Raw genomic sequence first — 21588 nt, 5'->3', positions numbered from 1 at the left:
CTATGTTCAGAACAGATGTTTAATTTTTAAAAACCACAGTTTTTAATGTATTACTTTATAAAATGTCATTGCTGGTCCTCCTTCTCTGATAGCAGCCACAAGGAATAAAGACCAATTGTAGGTTCAAAGTAAACTGTGGAAGACAACAGATCAGGGGATGCAGACTTAATTCACTACCCTTTACACTCAATTCTCTTCATTTTTATACTGCCACTTTAATTCTACAATCCGCACTTATAAAAGAAATTGCCTTTTTCCCCATTGTAATAACACCCCGCAATTTGTCCATGAGTATGGTTGTGAATAGGGCACAAGAAGTCTTTGAGGGCAGTTTCCATCTTAAATAAGCATGTGCGATCTGATTTGGGAAGAAAGTTGACAGTAAGTATGGGGAGATCTAAATTCAGTCAAATCTTCTGTTTCCTGACAGTGCTTTTCAAACATCATTCTGTTATTCCGATTGTTCCATTTCTAGGCCCTGGCTCATAAAACCCTGGTGCAGCTGCTCGGTGTAGATCCTTCAAAGCACCTTGATCAGCCTCTGTCAACAGTTCATCCCCACGTCACTTATGCTTACATGAAGTATATGTGGAAGAGTGCTCGCAAGGTAGGTTACAATTTATGAAACATTATAAAGGAAATGTGAGCCTAATCCAATGAGTTTAAAGGCCCAACATTTGCAGTCAACAGAAAGGCATCCACATTCACTGCTGACTTTTGAAATAAGTTCGGACGTACAGGAATCCCCCAGCAGGAGCTTGTGGTATGGAGATATCTCACGACGTGTTCTAAAGGTATCACATTTGCATGACGAAGGTAAAACAAGCCCCTGGAAAAGGAACTCTAACAGCCAGCTAAAACCAAGCTGTGGAAAAAAAACTGAATGTTTCATCCAGAAACAGAAAAAAGATATTTAAAAACAATAAAGCTTCTCCAACTCACTCCATTAAAATCAGTGGAGAACTGGTCGCTGGGCTGGATACAGCCTGGGGCAGATATTCATGATGAGTTCCCTGTGTAAACAAAGGCGAAATGCCCAAATTGCTGCTCCTGCACTAGACTCCAGGAGGAAACCAGTGCCGGAACAGAGGTGGAGAAACAGCGGTCCTCACTGTTGGGAAATTTGTCTTCATACAGAATCCAAAGTTGCAAACAACTTTGCAGGGAAATGTTAGCTGTTACCTGGGCAGCTGCTGACATTTTCCTGTACGATCCTGTCTGGTGTCTTTAATATCAGTGGATTCACTTGAGGACAGTAGTTCAAAACTTGATTTTTAAAAAGTTCAGATTATGCAGAATATGGAATGAAAATAATGCTATCAGACACAGCGTAATTCAAAAATTTATGATTCTACTAGATTATATGGCACCTTAGAGAGAGATTGACTTCTGTGGGTTTGGAAATTAAAACCGCTGTCAGATGGGAAATATGAAAAGACGAAGGAGAAGCTTCATTGGGGCCAGTAGTCTTCTGTGAAACTCCATGTTCCTCATTAGCAAAAAGAACTTCCACATTTGTTTTTTAAGTTGGAGAAAGAACCTGTGCTTTATATAAAATGCTTCATACTGATGACTTAACTGGGCTTGCATCTTGACAGAATATTTAAATATAATATTGTAGTATTTTATTGTATTCTGTTAATACCAGCTATGTATAATAGATTTGAGTTTGGGACAACTTATGCCGATATTTATCATGTCATCATGGGGGCATCATTCTCTGACTTTACTTTATGGTAGCATATTATTGTAACGTATGGTGTCCTCTGAAATAAGTTTTCCTTCTCTGCAAACAATTACCCTCACTTTTCCATGCTTTTGTTTTTGTAAATTGAGGCTTTGACTGTCCTCATTACAATGATCATTTCAATCAAGTTCTTTTCCTCAGATAAACAGCAGTATAGATTTCCTCAGATTGGGTATCAGTTCAAGTAGCAGTACTGAAATCGCGACCGCATGAGGGAATGATGATTCATCCCGTGCTGCTACGTATGGCATATGCATGCACTCACAGCATCAGCATTGCAAACCTTTCAATTTTTCACTTCTCAGAACTGAACTGCCAAGCTCAATAATGAGGGAGAAATTTGAAAGATTGAATTTCACTTGACTGGCACAGATGATATAATAATGAGACTGAAACTCAACTAAGTTTCTTAGTGTTCCAGTGAAAATAAGTGAATTCTAGCATGCCTGTGGTGGCAGTAAATGAGTTAGGATGACAGCATGAAGGAACTGGAAGAACACCATATAAATTTCAGAATTTTTTTTAGATTAGTACTTAAATTCCTCTAGGCAAATGTACTTTCTTTTATCTTAATGGGCATACGCTGATAGCGCGGCAGTAATCAAACTCGTACTCAAGACCTCTGGGCTAACAATGTAGTGTAGCGATTTGAAATCCCATAATGGCAACTGCAGAATTTAAATTCAATTACTAGTCTGGAATTTAGAGAAAAAAATCTAACTAATGATGACCATGGCATCAGTTTGATTGACGTAAGAACCCAACGTTCAGAGGATAAATGATAAACCAGGGAGAGAGTAGGGCCCATCAGGGACAACAGAGGTAATCTGTGTGTAGAGCTAGAAGGTAGAAGTGAGGTCCTAAGTGAATACTTTGCATCAGTATGCACAAAAAAAATATACTTTTTGGTTGGAAAACTTCACAAAGGAGGCGAAATTCTAGTGCAAATCTCCTTAAATAAAGAGGAGGTTACTCGATGCCTTAGCAGGCCTAAAGGTGGATAAATCCCCAGGCCCAGATGAGATTTATCACTAGCTGCTATGGGAGGCAATGGAAGAGATTGCTGGGGCTCTGGCCAAGATTTTTACACCTTTGCTGACCACAAGTGAGGTACCAGATGATTGGAGGACAGCAAATGCAGTCCCCCTTTTCAAAAAGGGAGAAACTTGGCAATTAAAGACCTGTGAGCATCACATCAGTAGCAGGGAAGTTATTGGAAAATAACTCTGAGGGACAGGATTAACAATCACTTGGGAAGGCTAGGACTAATCAGAGGTGGCCAGCATAGCTTTGTCAAGGGCAGGTCTTGTCTGACTAATCCGATTGAATTTTCTGAGGAGGTAACAAAATGTATTGATGAGGGCAGTGCAGTATATGTGGTTTACATGGACTTCAGTAAGGCATTCAACAAGGTCCCACATGGGAGATTTGTCCAAAAGGTCCGTGCCCATGAAATCCAAGGCAATTGGCAAATCGGATCCAAAATTGGCTTGGTAATAGGAGGCAGGAGGTGATGGTCGGGGATTGTTTCTGTTACTGGATGCTTGTGACTAGTGGTGTTCCACAGGGATCAATGCTGGGGCCCTTGCTGTTTGTAATATTTGTGAATGATTTGGGTGCAGATGTAGGTGGCGTGATCAGTAAGTTCTCGGATTGAGGAAGTTCTTGACAGTATGGAGGGTAGTCTTGGCTATAGAGTGATATTGATTGATGGTGAAATGGGCTGAGAAATGGCAGGTGGAGTTTAATACGGATAAATATGAGGTGATGCATTTTGGGACTACTAATGAGGCTAGGAATGGTAAGGTCCTAAGGAGTATTGAGGGACAGAGAGACTGTGAAAGTGGCAGTGCAGGTACATAACATGGTTAAGAAGGCATATGGGATGCTGGCCTTCATGGGTCAGAGCACTGAATACAAGAGCAGGGAGGTTATGCTCCAACTTAAAATGGTGGTCAGACTTCAACTGGAGTATTGTGTGCATTTCTGGTCACCACACCATAGGAAGGATGTGATAGCACTGGACAAGGTGCAGAGGAGATTCACCAGGATGTTGCCAGGAAATTATATACCAATGTGCTTTGCATCAGGATGGAGGGTTTTAGTTATGAGGAGAGGGTGCAGGAAAAGTTATTGGAGGGCTTGAGTTAAAAGAAGCAATTCAATAGGCTTGGGCTGTTTTCCATGGAGCCAAGGAGGCTGAGGGGTGACCTTAGAGAGTTTTATAAAATTATGAGGCATAGTTAGGGTAGATTGTCACAGTCTTTTTCCCAGGAGGGGGAAGTCTAAGATTTGAGGGCTTAGGTTTAAGCTGAGAAGAGAAAGATTTGAAGGGGATCTGAGGGGCAAGTTTTTCACACAGAGGGTGGTTGGGTACGTGGAATGACCTGCCAGAGGAGGTGGTAGAGGCAGGTACAACTACAATGCTTAGAAGACATTTGGGCAGGTACTGTACATGGATAGGAAAGGTTTCAAGGGATATGAGCCAAATACAGGCAAGTGGGATTAGTGTAGGTAGGCATCTTGGTCAGCATGGATGAGTTGGGCTGAAGGGCTCTATGAATCTATTCCATGGTGCCCTACCATTTACTGTGTATGTCCTACCCCTATTTGACTTATCAAAATGCATCACTTCACACTTGTACGGTTTAAATTCCATCTGTCAGTGCTCCACCCAGCTCTCCAGCTGATCTATATCCTGCTGTGGCCTTAGACAACCCTCCTCGCTATCCACAATACCACCAATTTTTGTGTCATGCACAAACTTAGTAATCATACCTCCTTGATTCACATCCAAGTCGTTAAGATATATCACAGCAAAGATCCTAGCACCGATGCCTGAGGTACACCACTTAGTCAAATCAGAAAAATCTCGTTCCACCACTACCCTCTGCCTCCCATCACCAAGCCAGCTTTGGAACCAATTAGCCAGCTTGTCTTTAATCCCATGTGCCTTAACCTTCTGGACCAGCCTACCGTGCGGGATCTGTGTGTGCCATGTCCAAGCAGAGAAAAAATAAAACCAGGCAGACAACCTAGCACCAATTTGGGCACCAAATTTGGTCACAGCACAGTCACTCCCAGCAGAGTCCTTCTCTTAAATGTCTGGGACTGGTGTCTAATTTGGGAGGACTGTACCAAGGAGCAGTCAGGCAACATGCTTACATAATCATACTCTCAGAATCGTGTCTAACAGACAATGTGCCAGACTGGTCCATCACAATCGCTGGGGATGTCCTTTCCTATTGGCAGGACAGACCCACTAAAGCCAGTGGCACACTGCCATAGAGGTGGGACAGAGCCCTTAGAGACCTCAACATTGTCTCCTGACATCAGGACAAACATGGGCAAAGATTCCTCCAGCTGATTGCCACTTACCAACCTCCCTCAGCTAATGAATCAGTGCTCCCCCATGTTAGAACAGAGAACAGTACAACACAGGAACAGGCCCTTCAGCTCACCCAGTCTGTGCTGACCATGATATCAATCTAACTCATTCATCTGTTTGCACGTGGTCCATATCTCTATTCCCTGACCCTGTCTAAACGACTCTTAAACATTAATATCATATCTGCTTCTACCATCTCCCCCCCGGCAATACGTTCCAGGCACCCACCACTTGTGTGAATGAAACTTACCTTGCACATTATTGATCTTTTCCCCTTCTCGCCCTAAATCTATGCCCTCTAGTTTTTGACATTTTGACCCTGGGGGAAAAAGACTCTGGGACTGTCTACCCTATCTATGCCTCTCATCATTTTATATAATTCTACCAGGTCTCCCCTCAGCCTCCAGTGCCCCAGAGAAAACAATCCCAAGTTTGTCCAACCTGTCTATATAGCTAATACTCTCTAATCCAGGCAACATCCTGGTGAACCCCTTCTGCACCCTCCAGAGTCTCCACATCCTCCTTGTAATATGGCGACTGAACTGCATAGTGGTTAGCATAATGCTTTACAGCGCCAGCGACCTGGGTTCAAATCCGGCCACTGTCTGTAAGGAGTTTGTATGTTCTCCCCGTATCTGCGTGGGTTTCCTTTGGGTGCTCCGGTTTCCTCCCACATTCCGAAAGACGTACAGGTTAGGAAGTTGTGGGCATGCTATGTTGGCGCCGGAAGCGTGGCAACACTTGCGGGCTGCCCCCCAAATCACTATGCAAAAAGATGTATTTCACTGTGTGTTTCGACGTACACGTGACTAATAAAGAAATCTTATCTTATAATTCTCAATGTGGCCTAACCAAAGTTTTTTATATTGCTGCAACATGACTTCCCAACTGTTATACTCAATGCCCTGATTGATGAAGACAAGTATGCCATAAACCATCTTTACCACCCTATCTACTTGCATTGCCACTTTCAGGGAGCTATGGACTTACGCCTCAAGATCCCTCTGCATATCAATGCTCCTCAGGGTCATGCCATTTACTGTATACTTTCCTTTTACGTTTGACCTTCCAAAATGCAACACCTCACACTTGTCCAGATTAAACTCCATCTGCCATTTCTTCACAAAAATTTCCAACTGATTTAGATCTGCTTTAGATCTAACCTGCTTTAGATCTGTATTGTTCTATGCCATGCCTATTCGAATGCCTGTCTAAATGACGCTTAAACATAGAGATTGCATTAACCTCCTTTGGCAGTGCGTTCCAGATACCAACCACTCTCCATGTAGAAAAAAATTTTCCCTCAGCTCCCTTTAAATCTCTTCCCTCTCACCTTAAACCTATGCCTTCTTATTTTTGATGCCACTACTATGGGAAAAGATTCTGATATCTATCCTATCTATGCCTCTCATAATTTTATACATCTTTATTAGGTCACTCCTTCACTCTAGAATTGTCCACCACCACAATCTGTAACCTTGTGGCCCAGCTAATCCCTCACTCTACCATCACTGTGGAGCCAGTGAATCAATCCTGGTTCGGTGAGCTGTGCAGAAGGATGAACTACCAGCCAAGTGAAGCTGCAGCACAGGATTTCATGCATGGTAAATGACAAAAATGAGACACAGCTAAGCAATCTTACAACCAAGGTATCGGTTCGAAGCTGTGCAGTCCAACCACATCTAGTCATGGTGGTTGGGCACAATTAAACAGCTAACAAGAGGAAAAGAGTCCAAGAGTATCCCCATCCTCAACAACGGCAGGGCCCAGAACGTGAGTGGTAAAGACTGGAATATTCGTAACCATTTTCAGCCAGGAGTGCAGAAAAGGTGATCCATCTCTGCTTTCTCCTGAGATCCCCAGCATCTCTGAAGCCAGCCTTAAACCAATTCAATTCATTCCATGTCATTTTAAGAAATGGCTGAGAGCACTGGATAGAGCAAAGGTCATGGGACCGGACAACATTCCAGCTGAAGATCTGTGCTCCACAACTGGCCACACCTCTAGCCAAGCTGTTCAAGTCCTGTACAACACTGCAGTCTGCCGAGCTAAGTGGAAAGTTGCCCAATTATGCCCTGCTCACAAAAAGCAGGATAAATCCAATCTGGCTAATTATTGTTCAATCAGTCTACTTTCAATCAACAGTGAAGTGATGGAAGGTGTCATTGACAGTGATATCAAGCAGCATTTACTCATCATTAGTCTACTCACTGATGTTCAGTTTGTACTTTGCTCGAATCACTTGGCTCCAGACCTCATCACAGCCTAATGTGGACCAGAGGTGAAGTGGCAGTGACTCTTGACCTCACAATCCCCCTTGTTGTGACCTTGCACCTTATTGTCTACCTACACTGCACTTCCCCTGTAGCTGTGACACTTTACTCTGTATTCTGTTATTGTTTTTACCCTGTACTACCTCAATGCACTGTGTAATGAATTGATCTGTACGGATGGTTTGTAAGACAAGTTTTTCACTGTACCTCGGTACAAGTGACAATAATAAACCAATACCAATACCTTGGCGTCAGCACAACATGGGAACAAAGAGACCTGGTAAAACTGAAGTTAATGGAATTGGTAGGAAAAGACTTCAATAGTTGGAGTCATAACTAGCATGAAGGAAAATGGTTATCGTTGTCAGAGGTCTATCATCCTAATCCCAGGGCTGTTGCAGGATTTCATCAAGGGCCCAACCCTCCTCAGCTGTTTCATTAGCGACTTGCTTTCCATCGTAAGATCGGAAGTGGGGATGTTCACTGATGATTGCACAATGTTCAGTTTGTCAGATGTGAAGCAGCCCACACCTGCATACAGTAAGAGCATGACAACATTCAGGATTGAGCTGATAAGTGACAAATAATGTGTTTGCCACTAAAATGCCTAACAATGACCGTCTTCGTCAAGACATTCAATCACATTATAATCCCTCCAACCACATCCTAGGGTCACCTTTGATCAGTGTGGTCCAATTGAACCACACACACAAATAACATGGCAATAAGAGCAGGTCAGAGATCATGTATCCTGTGACGAGTAACTCACCTCTTAACAGCCCAAAGGCCTCCCATGATCTACAAGCCACAAAGGAGGCGGAATGCTTTCCATTTGTTTAGATGAGTGCTGTTCCGACAACAGTCAAGAAACTCAACACCATCCACAACAAAGCAGCCCATTGATTGGTTCCCCATCAATCATTCCAAACAGCCATCCCTTCCACCATCAGCGCACAGTGCCTGCAGTGTGTACCATCTGCAAAATGCACTGCAGCCCTGACTACTGTAACATCATCTCTCCAACCTGCAGCGTCTACCACCTAAAAGGACAAGGGCAGCGGGTGCATGGGAACACTACCTCCAGGTCGCACACCATCCTAATTCGGAAATATATCATCAGTCCTTCATCATCACTGAGTATAAATCTTGGAACTCCCTACCCAACAGCACCAAGGGAGTACCTTCAGAAGGTCAGCAGCAGTTTCAAGAAAGTGGCTCACCACCACCTTCTCGAGAGTAATTAAGGCTGAATAGTAAATGCTGGCCTTGTCAGCAATGACTAGATCCCAAAAATTAGTAATTAAAAAATTAAAAGTACATTTATATGTCCAGTAACATGTCTTCCTGCTCAGTTACAAGAGTTTAAATGCTCAGTACTGACATAGGATTATTGATTTTGACCCTTTAGAAACATACTATCTGCTTGTCATCATTTTAAGTAGACATTCTATTTAAGGAAAAACTGCTTTTAACACATCTCTGACATTCTTCATGTACCAGACACCATTGCTTCAAAAATGTGCTATAAGAAACGGGTCAAATGGGTTTAATTTGACCAGGTATTGAAAATGAATGGAGACCTGCTAATTGGCAAGTTTCTACTGCTAACACTTAGGGTTTAACAATTCCTTTCAGGCACAAGGTATAAAATGGCTACTGGATCAACGTATTTAAATTCCCAGTTCTGCAAATGACAGGCAGTGATGCACTTCCATGAATACTTTTTGTTTCAAAACTCATTGGGTTATTTCCTCTGTCTCTTTCTAGAAGCTCCTGAACTACAATATGCCACTTTCCTTAAAAATCCAGAGAATCTTCAGCAAAATATAGACGCCATTAAAATTATTGCGTAAAGAAAGTATTTTTTGCCTTCCTGTCAAACTAAAATTTCCTGGTTTAATAAAAGGTATAATTTTACCAAGCCCAGTTCACTTACCTTTGTGTGCTCACGGACTTGTATTGGCTCCCAGCACGCCATGACCTCAATTTTTAAAATTCTCCACATGTTGAATGAAATCCTTCTATTTCCCTGCTCCTGTTTACCTCCAGCCCTTTAACCCACAGAGATCTGTTTTTCTCCAACTATGCTCTTGTGCATCCCCTCCTACTTTATCCCCATCATTGCTTAGGATCTTAAATGACTAAGGCTGGCAATGGGGGGGCGGGGGGGGGGGGGGGGTGTCCATCCCTAAACCTTTCCAATACTTGATCTCTTCTTTAAGACGTGCTTTTCAACCTACCTGTGCTAAACCTGTTTGTTCAAATGTCTCCTGCTATTGGTCCATCAAGTTTTGTAGCACTATACTCCTGAACTACACTCTGGGATGTTGGTGCTGTTTAATAAATATCTTTAAGACATAATGTAAATACTGTTCCACTAAGATGCTGTTGTGTCTTGAACTGTGTTAGCATTGAGCAGGAATTATGTTGGCCAGTTCCATTTGCATGAAGTGAACAATATACTAGGTTAATTTATAGCACAAATATCTTCAGCACTTTACATTTAAAAGATTAAATGTGGCCTTGACATTATTTTTCTCTTCCATTCCCCCTTTTTGCAGTTAAAACTGAGGCAGTAACTTACACCTGGAAATTAAAATGTAAATGTTAAGAGTGGATACTTAAAACCATTCCATTACACTCTGTATAACCAAGGGCTGTAAACCAATTAAATAAAGTAATAGATCAGAAAAAATTATAGAGAGGAATGATGTACCTGTCTTCTAATAATGGCAACAGATGATTTAATCTCAAACTGCAAAATGCTAATACACCACCTCTACTCTTTTATAGTACTTCTGATCTATGGATCAACAAGCAGAAGGAAGACAGCTGCTGAATGAGACAGGCAGCTTTAAATATCCAGATTATAACCATAAACCACTTCATCTTGAAGTCTGACCTCTGCCACTGTAGCTTGGCCATATTTTACCGACATAAACCAGACTGACTTTTAAGGGTAGATTCTGATAGGATTGTATTGTCAATGTAATAGCTAACAGCTGTTGTCAATTTCTTTATTTAATAAAAATTACTTTCTTTACACAAAAATGTTTAAACTCCAGGTTTGCTAGCATGTGGATATAAGTAATTCAGCCTGGGCTTCTCAGCCTGTACAAAGGTTTGCAAGCTAGAGGATGTAACATATAGGAAAGTTAGACCATAATCTTAAAGGTGTGCTGAGGCAAAGAGTGGTGGAAGTTAAACAGGTTATTGACTGATCTTGAACATAATTCACACTGATTTACATGTGGCCTCAACTGTTGGTTGACTGGCACCATTTAAGGAACAGATCACTGTGATGGGCAGTCTGGAGATTCTGCATAAATAAGGGGGGGGGGCAAAAGCTATTCAGTGTTGTCTTATGATCACATGCACCCAAGGAACCTGGATACCTATCATTTGGAATAAGCAAACAGCTGCTCCTTTGCTCTGTTAGATGAGCCGATTTGATGAGTGATTTGGAATTCATCAGACCTCTGCATACTCCAAGTGTAAGCAACGCTGATAATTCAAAAACCTGCCGTCACTTTGACACACTGCTAAAATAACAAACTTGAAAACTGATGGACAATTCCTAGTTGAGTATGAATTACCATATTTTGATCATGACACAGCCCCTTTTAAAGCAGTCTGTTTTGCTAAGTAATACAAGTTTCTTTTCACTAAAGAGATGAGTGGAAGCTTCCAAACAACTGCAGTCTTTTTTTTTCTTGCTGCTTCACAACTGGTGTCTTTTCACTCCCACAATTGAGGGTTACTGGTTGATGCAGCCTCTAATTTATTCTCATGAGCAAATGTCAGTATTTCTGCTTGGGGGCAGAGTCGATCAATGAAGTCCTACAATTTAGTTTTACCATTAAACAAATTGATGTATACTGCAGAAGTGCGCAGAGCTCCTGGATTTGATGGTTTCCATAAAAGAGGCTACCTGAACCTTGTCTAACTCAATAAATCTTTAACCTGTCACCATTGCTCCATTATTACTCAAGCATTGCTTGCAAACCAAGTATTATCCTTCCTAAACCCTGTAAAAAGTATAATTCATCAGTGATGTGACAGTTTTATACCATATACTAGTCAGCATTGGGCTTGTTCCCAAACCTACAGAACAAATGTAAATTGCTTGTGTAAGTATTTTGATAATATTAAATCAATATACACATCCAGAAGAGAGGAAATGATGCTGTATTAAGTTGCTGTCATAGGTTTTAACTTAAATTATCATTTAATAGCTTTGTTTGGTGGCTTTCCACTAACCACCAAAATGGTGTATGTTATTGTTGGAAGCTGTAGGAGGTGGTTGTTGTTAATGTAGCTTTTCGAAACAGTTTTGAAATGCAGTTTGCTGATTAATTTTTCTCTAATCTTACTTGAACAGAAAATAAAGCTTTAAAAATGTGTTTAGAAAGAAATAAGTACCTTTAAATTGTCTTTATACCAGGGAATCTTACAGTATTTGGTGAATTCTGCTGCCCTTTCTTTCATCAAGTATTTACCCAATTTCTTTTCATAAATCATTATTTAATCCCCTTCTACAACTCTTTCAAGCAATGCATTCCAGTTTGCAATAGTTGGAGTTAAAAATAGAGAATAATAATATAGGAAAGACAAATCTGGAGTACAGCTTTCAAGGAGATCAGAGACAGTATAAAGGTAGAGGTTTGGACAAATGCAAAACAAATACTGGATCACCACACACAAAATGCTGGAGGAACTCAGCAGGTCAGATGGACTGATGAAGGAAATTGACCCAAAACGTCAACTGTTTATTTCCCTCCGTAGGTGCTGCCTGACCTGCTGAGTTCCTCCAGCATTTTGTGTGTGTTGATCCAGATTCCAGCATCTGCAGTGTCTCCACAAATACTGGATTTCTTGTTCAGTCGTTTGGTTATCCACAGCACACAGCTACCCTAGCTGACATTGTGCAACCTCAGGTAGTGTTATTGGAAAAAAGCTTGCCTAAAACATGTATAGAAAACAGTGCTGGAGTTAAAGACAAGCCTCTGTCTTATAAAATATCTTCCTTTCTGCAGAGTTGCAAATGGACTGAAAACTACAACCATTAAGTGCCCATAATTGATGTACAGGTCTTGCCAGTGAGTACTTGGCAGGCTGATCTTCTCCCTTTCTAATGTCAATGAACAAATTTTGCAGTTTACTGAAAAGCAGGGCAATGGAAGGACATTAGCATGCTGTTAAGAAATGAAGGGACTGGTATGAGTAGAGCCTACCACTATTTGTGGTTACCACAGCTGGTTGCCATTTTGGAAACTGAATTGAAATATATTAATCCCTGAGATTTATAACTGAAGTTATATCAACATCATATTATGTGGATGATGGTGAGACTATTTTTTCGCGAATCTTAATTCAATTCTTTTTAACATTGATTCTGTTTTATTTCAGATTGAGGCGTTCCAGCATATGCAACACTTTGTGCAGAACATGCAACAGCAGGCTCAGCACGCCATTGCTGCTGAGGACCAACAGCACAAACAGGAGCTCCACAAGCTCATGGCGAGGTTAGAAATTACTCTATTTATAACAGCTTGCATCTTGCAATTGTTCTTTTGTTATTTTATGAAGCACACAAGTGGAACAGTGTGGATCTTCACCACAGCCAACAAAATGCAAGCTAGTAAGTTTGCATTTGATCACTGTTAATCCAACTTCGCATCTTTGGAGCACTTTATGTAACCCCACTTTTCGAGTGCTTCCAAACCATGTGAGCATTTTTTTCAGGTTCCTACATACTCGACTTTCTGAAAACCATCTTAACCATCTGTTCCCTTTTGCTACTCTAGAAGCCTTTTGTGAAGGTGAAATGTTTGGCAGGTTGGTTCCGAATTCCATCCACATATGGAGAGTGTTCAGGATCTCTGTGCTCCTGTTTAGGATTGTAAGCCACACTGCTGATAACAAATGAAGGCATAAATCAAGTGGAAAAAGCAACAGAGTTAATGTTTCAGGTGGAAGCTCATTCTAGCTGCTGATTGTTTCCAGAATTTTCAGTTTTTATTTCAGATTTACTATCTATAGTTTTTTTTGATTTTCAAAGCGTTAAGTTGGAATAGCAATGGGAAAATAAAGACAATCCAGGAAATATTAAAGGACTAGAGTGTACAAGATCTGCCCTCCTGCTTCTTGTGTAATCAAGTTATATGGACTAGAGACTTGCAGCTCAGTTCCCACACTGTGCTTTATTATTGATCTTGTGTGAGGCAGCAGATGGAGAACATGTTACACCTTGGTATAAGATTCATTTGAAAACCACATTCAACGTGGAAGTTCATTTAAAAGTGTCACACTGAGTTTGGCTTACCTTTTCCACACAGATTGGCAATTCTATTCAAATAAATGAGTCCATGCTCGGAATGCAAGCCACGGCTGATATAAAGCTGAGGGGTCAGATATGAGGTGTATCCAGTCTCTCAGTTCATATTACAGGATGATAGTGTAGCAGAAAGGTATTGGTTTATTATTGTCACTTGTACCGAGGAACATTGAAAAGCTTGTCTTACAAACCGATCGTACAGGTCAATTCATTACACAGTGCAGTTACATTGAGTTAGTACAAGGTGGTAAATGACTGAGAGTTTTACAAAAACGTGGCATCAGGCTGCGTACTGTAATATTGTAAATTATTTCTATATACAGTGAAACTGAGGAGGTAACTTGTTGTCACTTGACGCCACCAGTTGCTATCTTCAATTTTAATCTCTTGAATATCCCTGGTTCAAACCACTTCACCACTGGCACCCTGCCTTCCCTGGCAGGGCCACCATTTCTTTTCTAAATCTCTCTACCTCATTTTGCCTCCTTAAAACCAACATGTTATAACTTCTTGTGTATTGTTGCATGGCTCGGTATAAAATTTTGTTTGACAATATTTCTGTGCAGTACCTTAGATATTTTATTACATTTATTAAAATACAGGAAACACAAGATGTTAATGTCACATCAGGAATCACTATTCAAAGACTCGTGTCTCAGTATTCAAGATTGCTGTCACACACAAATGCTATGGTAATAGAACAGGGATTAAATTGAGAGGGTCTATAAATCTATTCAGACCATAACTTTAAAGGAAGAACCATAATGGTTGCCATTTCAGTGAACTTTGATTAAATACTGTACAACCAACTAGATGAATTCAACATTTTTTCTTTTTTCAGATGTAAAATCATGGCAATATTTTACCTTCAGTTTTAGAATGGAGTAGTGTGCGCTGATAATTTTTATCAAAGGTTTTGTATTATCAGCTTGTCATGATCCCCTTTAGGTTTTATCAGCTTATTAAAAGCAGTAAAGCATGGGATGGCTACAATATTTGAAATTTCTTGCAAATCCAGTTAAGTTCTTTTTGAATGAAGAGAGAACTGATTTAATAGCCTGAAAAAATTCCATTACATTTTACATTTGTATCCAATTATATCTGAATCAGTAAATTTTGGTTTCTTAAATGTTTATTCTAAAGGAGATCTATTTCATGCGTTGTGTGTTTTGTTCTGGATATGCCATGCAAAATGTTATTACAGAATAATTGCCTTGAATGAATTTGACAAGAGAACAAAATTGGTTTAATTAGGTTTTCTGTTTCTTGCACTATTGAAAGGAAGAAAGATTCCAATTTAAACAACATCACAGCAAAATATCTCAAAGTACTTCAAATAAAATGAATTACTTCAAAGTGTCATTTGTTATACAGGGAAAATATGTGTTTTTATTATGTTCAAGTTCTGCTGTTAGCTTTCTCTTTTATATAGAAACTGCCCTATCTGATCAACAATTTTATGTTGCTTTTAACAAGCAAAGCACTTCATAAATACGAGACATTTCCAAGGAGGTTAAGAAAGATTGACAAGGTGACAAAGCCGAGGCAAATTAATTAACATTATTAATAAAGTGCTATGAATATGCATGAGTTCACAAGTAATTCAAAGTGTAAATAAATACACTTCACTTATAAAGGTCTACCTCCTTTGATGCAGTGATCTTAAAAGCTATACACTGAAGGTAATGGTTTTGAATCTTGTATAAATTTCAGTTTTGTTATTGTGTCTATAATATGTAGTTACAGTGCCTTGTAATGTGCTCCAGAATGATTCTGTTCATGAGAAACCACAAAAATGTAAATCCCTTTTGAGCTGACTGATGATTGCAGGGTCTGGCCTAACTCTTGTTGCTGCCTTTTTGGATAAGGTGTTAAACCAAAGCTAACTCTACCTATTAGTTGGATATAAAAGGTTCCACAGCACTTATTTTGTAATTTTGGAAGGAACACTTATGATTACTCATTATCTTTCTTCAGCCCCAGCATGCACAGACTTTTGAGGAATAGTGTGCCAGATGTATATCACCAGTTGTGTAAAATCGTGCTGCTTGGTTTCTCCACTGAACAGCCCCTAGAGGAGGAAATAATTTATTCATTGTCATCCAATCAAATCTTTTAACATAATCACAATTTGACAATCTAACACTTGGCCCCATTACGATTAAGCTGCAGTAAATAAGTTGTTAAAATAACATTACAATAGATAGAGGCAGATAGGGCTAAGAGCTCACTCAAAAAGGCAATGTGTCTGACAATGCACCACTGCGCTTCACTGAAATGTCCATCTAGCCTAGGTATTATGTGAGTGGGCCCTGGAACCCTAACTTTCTAAATCAGGTGAGAGCACTTTCAGTTGAGACAAACTGGCAGCTTAACATGAATATGATGCAATGTAAAGGCAAGAGCATTAACTTGGTTTCTTGTTGGCTGGTTTGAAGCCATGTTGATTCTATGTCACAGTTAGAGCCTTTGAACTCCTGAGCTATCCCCGCAGAGCCATTATGGATCTGAAGTTGTGGATTAGCCTCGAAGATCTGGAAAGATCATCTTTTTGTCACACACAGCGTTAAATAGTACTGTGACATCATGGTTAGAAAATCCATGTTTACAATGCAAGCACACTTGTCTGTGCGTTCTGATTTTCACAGCTGTACATGCATATTTGAAACTTGAACATAAAAAACAGTTAAAATATTCACCAGTCCAGGCTTGAAAGATTAATTGTTTCTCTGTTCACAGGTTCCAAGTCTGTGATCCTTCATTAGAATTAAAGCTCTACTTCTAGTTTCCCTCTCTACATATGTTGCCTGCTTTGCTGAGTACTTCCAGTATTTTTTATATTTAAGGTCTACGTTGTCTCCAGTATTTCCCTTATGCAAGAGTAATTGAGCAGATTGCAGCAGATCTGTGTGTGGGTGGGAGGAAAGCATCAATGTCACCAGGCACATTATCGAATTCATGAGGCATGAAATGGAAACCGACGAGATCCAGTGTAATCTACAGGTGATATCCTGGACCAGAAATGGAGGAAACTAAAGTAATTGTTGGTAGGGATGTGAATGTATCAATTCTGTGCTTTGCTCAGTTATCTAAATCTTGCACTATAAAGCTCAAAAGAGTAAACCAGTCCCATTAATTGCACCTCCTTATGGATGCAGTTCATGAAAATCTGGATCTCAGCCAGTGGAAACAGACTGTGAAAAAGCTGATTGTCATCAATTTAAGCCTTGGGTTTTCCAACTAATTTTCCAATATATGAAATTACATATGACTAACAGCTGAAATTGCATCCTGTTTCATTGTGCCTGGAAATAGTCTGTCTACACGCAATCACTTAATGAGTATCTTATTTCTTCAAGAACCATCATCTTAAACTTGAAGACAATATTGGAATTGTATATAGGATATAGAGTATACAGGTATAAAGTGTTTTGAACACTTTATGAATGATTTGAAGTGTTTCAAACCATTTTGAATTCTTTAGTACACAAACTGTTTTCCAAAATGTAGCCTTAACTACACAAATGTAAAGAAGTCGGTATAGTAGCTTTAGCAGTTTATGTTTATTAAGCTATTTATTGACTTTGAATCTTTTTTTACTTTTTGCTGAAAGCAGTCTAATATGTTGGGCAGTTTTGTAAGTACAGCTAGCTTTCCCCATGTGACAGTCAGTATTACCAACATGTTCAGAGCTGATCATGGTCCTCTGCTTAACAAGCATGTACAAACTAGGCTTTCCTAAATTGTTTTTTGGTGAGAAAATCCTAACTTACTACTTCCCTACAGTTCCTTGGGATAGGGGCACCTGCTGTAAAACTCTGCAGCAGTGACCATGAGTTTCTGGTTGCCTGCCTCTTTAATGCACCATCCCACTCCCATTCTGACCTGTCTGTCTGTGGCTTCTTGCACTGTTACAATGAGGCCCAACCCTACTCAGGAGCAACAGCTCATCTTCCATCTGGGCATGTTGCAGCCTTCTGGAACCTCAAATTCTCTGACTTTAGGTGACTCACTCCTTTCGGTCTATATCAGAATTGGTCATTCCTGCCCGTCTTTTTTGGCTCAGTTTTTCTTATACTACTTGTGTAGTCTGGCCTGTTGGGCATGTCCCACAGCTTCGCCATTAACAACATGTTACACAAAGAAGCTTAATATGCTGGTCAATTACCCACTTGGACTCCCATTATCAGAGGTATTCCCTTTGTTCTACCCCCCTGCCTTCCCCTGCCTACTCTCTGACTGTAAGTTAACTTGTTTATCTGCCCTTCCAGTGTAGGAGGGCGGCATGGTAGTGTAGTATGACGGCACAGTGGTGTAGCAGTTAGCGCAGCGCTATTACAGTGCCAGTGACCTGGATTCAATTCCCGCCACAGTCTGTAAGCAGCTAGTACGTTCTCCCCGTGTCTGCGTGGGTTTCCTCCGGGTGCTCCGGTTTCCTCCCACATTCCAAAGACGTACGGGTTAGGAGCTGTGGGCATGCTATGTTGGCGCCGGAAGAGTGGCGACACTTGCGGGCTGCCCCCAGCACATTCTCAGTAATGCAAAAAGGTGCATTTCACTGTGTGTTTTGATGTACACGTGACTAATAAATAAATATCTTGATGAAGGGTTCTGGACTCAAAACATTAACTGTTCCTCTCTCCACAGATGCTGCCTGACTTCTAAGCGTTTCCAGCATTTTCTATTTATGTTCAGATTTCCAGCATCTGCAGTTATTTGATTTCTATCCACTACACCCAGTCCTTCACCTCTCTCTTCCTGTCAGCACAGCACCGACTGGGATTTACACTGGGCAGATGGTTAGCATTGCTGAGTGATGCTCCTTCTGTTTATTTACTTGTTTAGCCCAGGGGGAAGATTATCCAGATAGTTTAGAACTCCTACTGCAGACAGTCTTTAAAAGCCACATTAAACTTCTGCAGTCCCGCAAAGTTTAATGGAACTTCACTGCAGTCCCATGAAACAGAGCTACCTGCTAATAGCAACTAGCTTGTGACAGCAGAACCTGCCCCACCTCCAGGCAGCCCTATGGTCTCTTGACAGCTCATGAAGGCCATTTCAGCTCTTTCTAAATGTTTCCAATAATCAGAGATATTTAAAAGTCAAAATAACTTTTAATAATTTAAGAGTTAAACATCATTGTAAATAAATTTAAGGGCACACTTAACTGATGCAAATTATTTAACATATTAATTAAAGAACAAATGCAAACTACTTCATTTATATCAAGGTCATTGACTCCATCCAAACAAATAGGGCTGTGCTGGAGCCACAGGCACACACACACGCATAGACACACACACACAGGTGCACGCATACAGACACAGGCGCACGCACACACCTGCTGCTGTGTTAGAGCTGGTGTAAAACTGAAGGGCCAGAGGCCAGTGTCTGGCCCCTGAGTACAATCTGAAATTTGCCAGATCCAGTAACAGGGTTATGTTGGCATCTGACCCCCCAGCACGTTCCGGACTGCTGTGCTGTACCTTACAGATGTGAAGTTAAACATGTGAAACAGTAGATTGGAACTTCCACCCAAAATGAAGCAGAATTTAGACTATTAGTCACAAGATATTCTTTAACCTGCGGTTAGATTATTGTTGCTCCTGATTTAACCTGCATCAAACTAACAGACACGACCTGTCGTACTGCACGATGTAGGGATTGATTTCAAGTGAGACAGGAACAGCAAATGCAAGCCATATTTTCACCCTCGGAAATAATTATTAAGTTTCTGTCTGTTCATGAGTTGCATGTCAATCAAATTGATGGGTTCACCTGGTTTTCCTCTGATGGGATTAGTGTTTTGTGGAACTTGGCCAGCCTGTATATCTGCACCTGGTGCTTTTCGCATACCTGATGCCTTGCCTGTAACTCGGAATCGAAAACACAATTAATGCTTGGAATCTATTGAATAGATTGCTAAATGAGGTATGTTTAAAGCAGCCTGGTGCTTTAATTGGGCCATTTAGAGTACTCCATGAGCTGAGTGATCCATGCACCCAACTTCTTTTGCAATAGTAATTATATTATTTCCGAATAAGCTCAGAATTGCATTTATCAGTCTGACCTAACCTGCTTTGCTTTGTAGAGATGTTTTTATTAATTTTTAATTACTTTGTTGAATAATCCATTGCCCATCCAGAAACATAATGTAGCGAAAACCATTTCTTCCAGCCCTGTGCTCAATTTGGCAGTGAAGTGATGGTCTATAACAGAACAGTATTGAATTCTGAGCAGCATTACTTGATATTCCTCAGTGACACTGTATTAACATTTATTCTGTACTGTTGTGCTCTACTTTTATACCTCCTTTGCTCAGTTTGCTAAAACTTGGAGTTTGAATTCCAGTTCTGAAAATTCAGGCAAGCGAACGTTTCTCTCGTAGCTGTCAATGAAGTGGGCCCTGGGAATGGAATGGAAGCAGAAAAAATAAGAATGCAATGAAGCCAGTTTTGAAAAAAAATTTACTTCTGGATTTATTATATTTTCATAATAAATGGCCAGTATTTGTTTGCAGATGTTTCCTGAAGCTGGGAGAATGGCAGCTAAACTTGCAGGGAATCAATGAGAGCACTATTCCCAAGGTCCTTCAGTATTACAGTGCTGCCACAGAGCATGACCGGAACTGGTACAAGGTGAGCTTAAAACTAATCTAAAGCATTTTACATTGCTGGCCTATAGAGTAATGAAACAACCTTCTACGGCGTATACCACCTGCACACACACTCCTACTTTTTGTGTCATCAAATATCCCTGGGCTCTGAGCCTGGGACTGTAAAACTACGAAGCCACCTTCCAGCCATTGCCAGTGGAGCCCTACTAAAGGGTGTGCCCGCATGGGTGTCAGATAATGGCTGTGAGATCTTCTTCTCTGGTTAAGCATCTTTTGACATGTATTGACCAGCCTCACGGTGGAATGTTCCTTTGACTGGAATTGCAGAGGTCTGCCAGACTTTGTGAATTCATGGCAGGTGTATTTCAATGGGATGGGTAGAGGAGGGTAGAAGATTGTGAGAAAGGATATTTTTATGTTTTTCCTCAGCTAATCTGAGGCTGTTCAACCCATCAAGTCCTTACTAGGTCCCAGCAGAGCAAACCAATCAGACCCATTGCCCCTCCCTTTTGTGGCCTTGCAACTTCTCTCTCATAAGCCCATCAACTCCCCTTTGGCTTTTTTTCATTCTTGAGCATCTTAGTCACCAATTAACTTGCCAACAAATTCAGGATATGGTAGGGAAACAAAGTACCTATGGGAAACCCACATGTTCACAGGGAGAGTCCTCACAAACAGTACCGCATGTCAGGATCGAACCTTGGAATCTATAGCTAAAAGACAGCAGCATTAACTGCTGTGCCTCCACACCCAGCTTGCACACATGCATATAAGTCTCGAAGGGGATTAATTCTAAACATTGGAAAGCAATCATTGATTTTGTTTTGTATGAATTCAAATTATTCCTTCTGTTCTTTATATTCAGGCATGGCACGCCTGGGCTGTGATGAATTTTGAAGCGGTTCTGCATTACAAGCATCAGAACCAAACTCGTGACGAGAAGAAGAAACTCAGGCACGCCAGTGGGGCCAGTGCAACGAGTGAGGCCAGTAACAGTGAGAGCGAGGGTGACAGCAATGAAAACAGCCCCGTACCATCACCGATACAGAAGAAAGTTAATGAGGTAAGAATATCTGCTGCTTGATCCCAGAAAGAAATTTCAGCTTCTCCCTGTCTAAAAATGGGTGGGTTTGCGAATAGTGGGAAAAGGTTGTTAAAGGATACCACAGGATATAGATCAGTTGGCAATATGGGCAGAGAAATGACAAATGGAATTTAATCCGGACT

General features: G+C 40.7%; 1 protein-coding gene across 5 annotated transcripts in view; it reads left to right on the top strand.

Moving 5' to 3' along the window:
- The window catches only part of mtor (mechanistic target of rapamycin kinase), a 237425-nt gene that overhangs the window by 185706 nt on the left and 30131 nt on the right, over positions 1 to 21588 (top strand). For all 5 annotated transcript variants that reach the window (XM_052039584.1, XM_052039580.1, XM_052039582.1 and 2 more), the window contains 4 exons: positions 476 to 607; positions 12818 to 12933; positions 20266 to 20383; positions 21227 to 21424. In XM_052039584.1, the coding sequence (XP_051895544.1) occupies positions 476 to 607; positions 12818 to 12933; positions 20266 to 20383; positions 21227 to 21424 (564 nt within the window). The remainder of the gene's footprint in view (positions 1 to 475; positions 608 to 12817; positions 12934 to 20265; positions 20384 to 21226; positions 21425 to 21588) is intronic.

This window comes from Pristis pectinata, chromosome 26 (assembly GCF_009764475.1).
Source record: "Pristis pectinata isolate sPriPec2 chromosome 26, sPriPec2.1.pri, whole genome shotgun sequence".
In the NCBI taxonomy this organism is placed as follows: Eukaryota; Metazoa; Chordata; class Chondrichthyes; order Rhinopristiformes; family Pristidae; genus Pristis; species Pristis pectinata.
The sequence above is the reverse complement of the archived record's forward strand: the minus strand, read 5'-3'. Positions and strand labels throughout refer to the sequence as shown.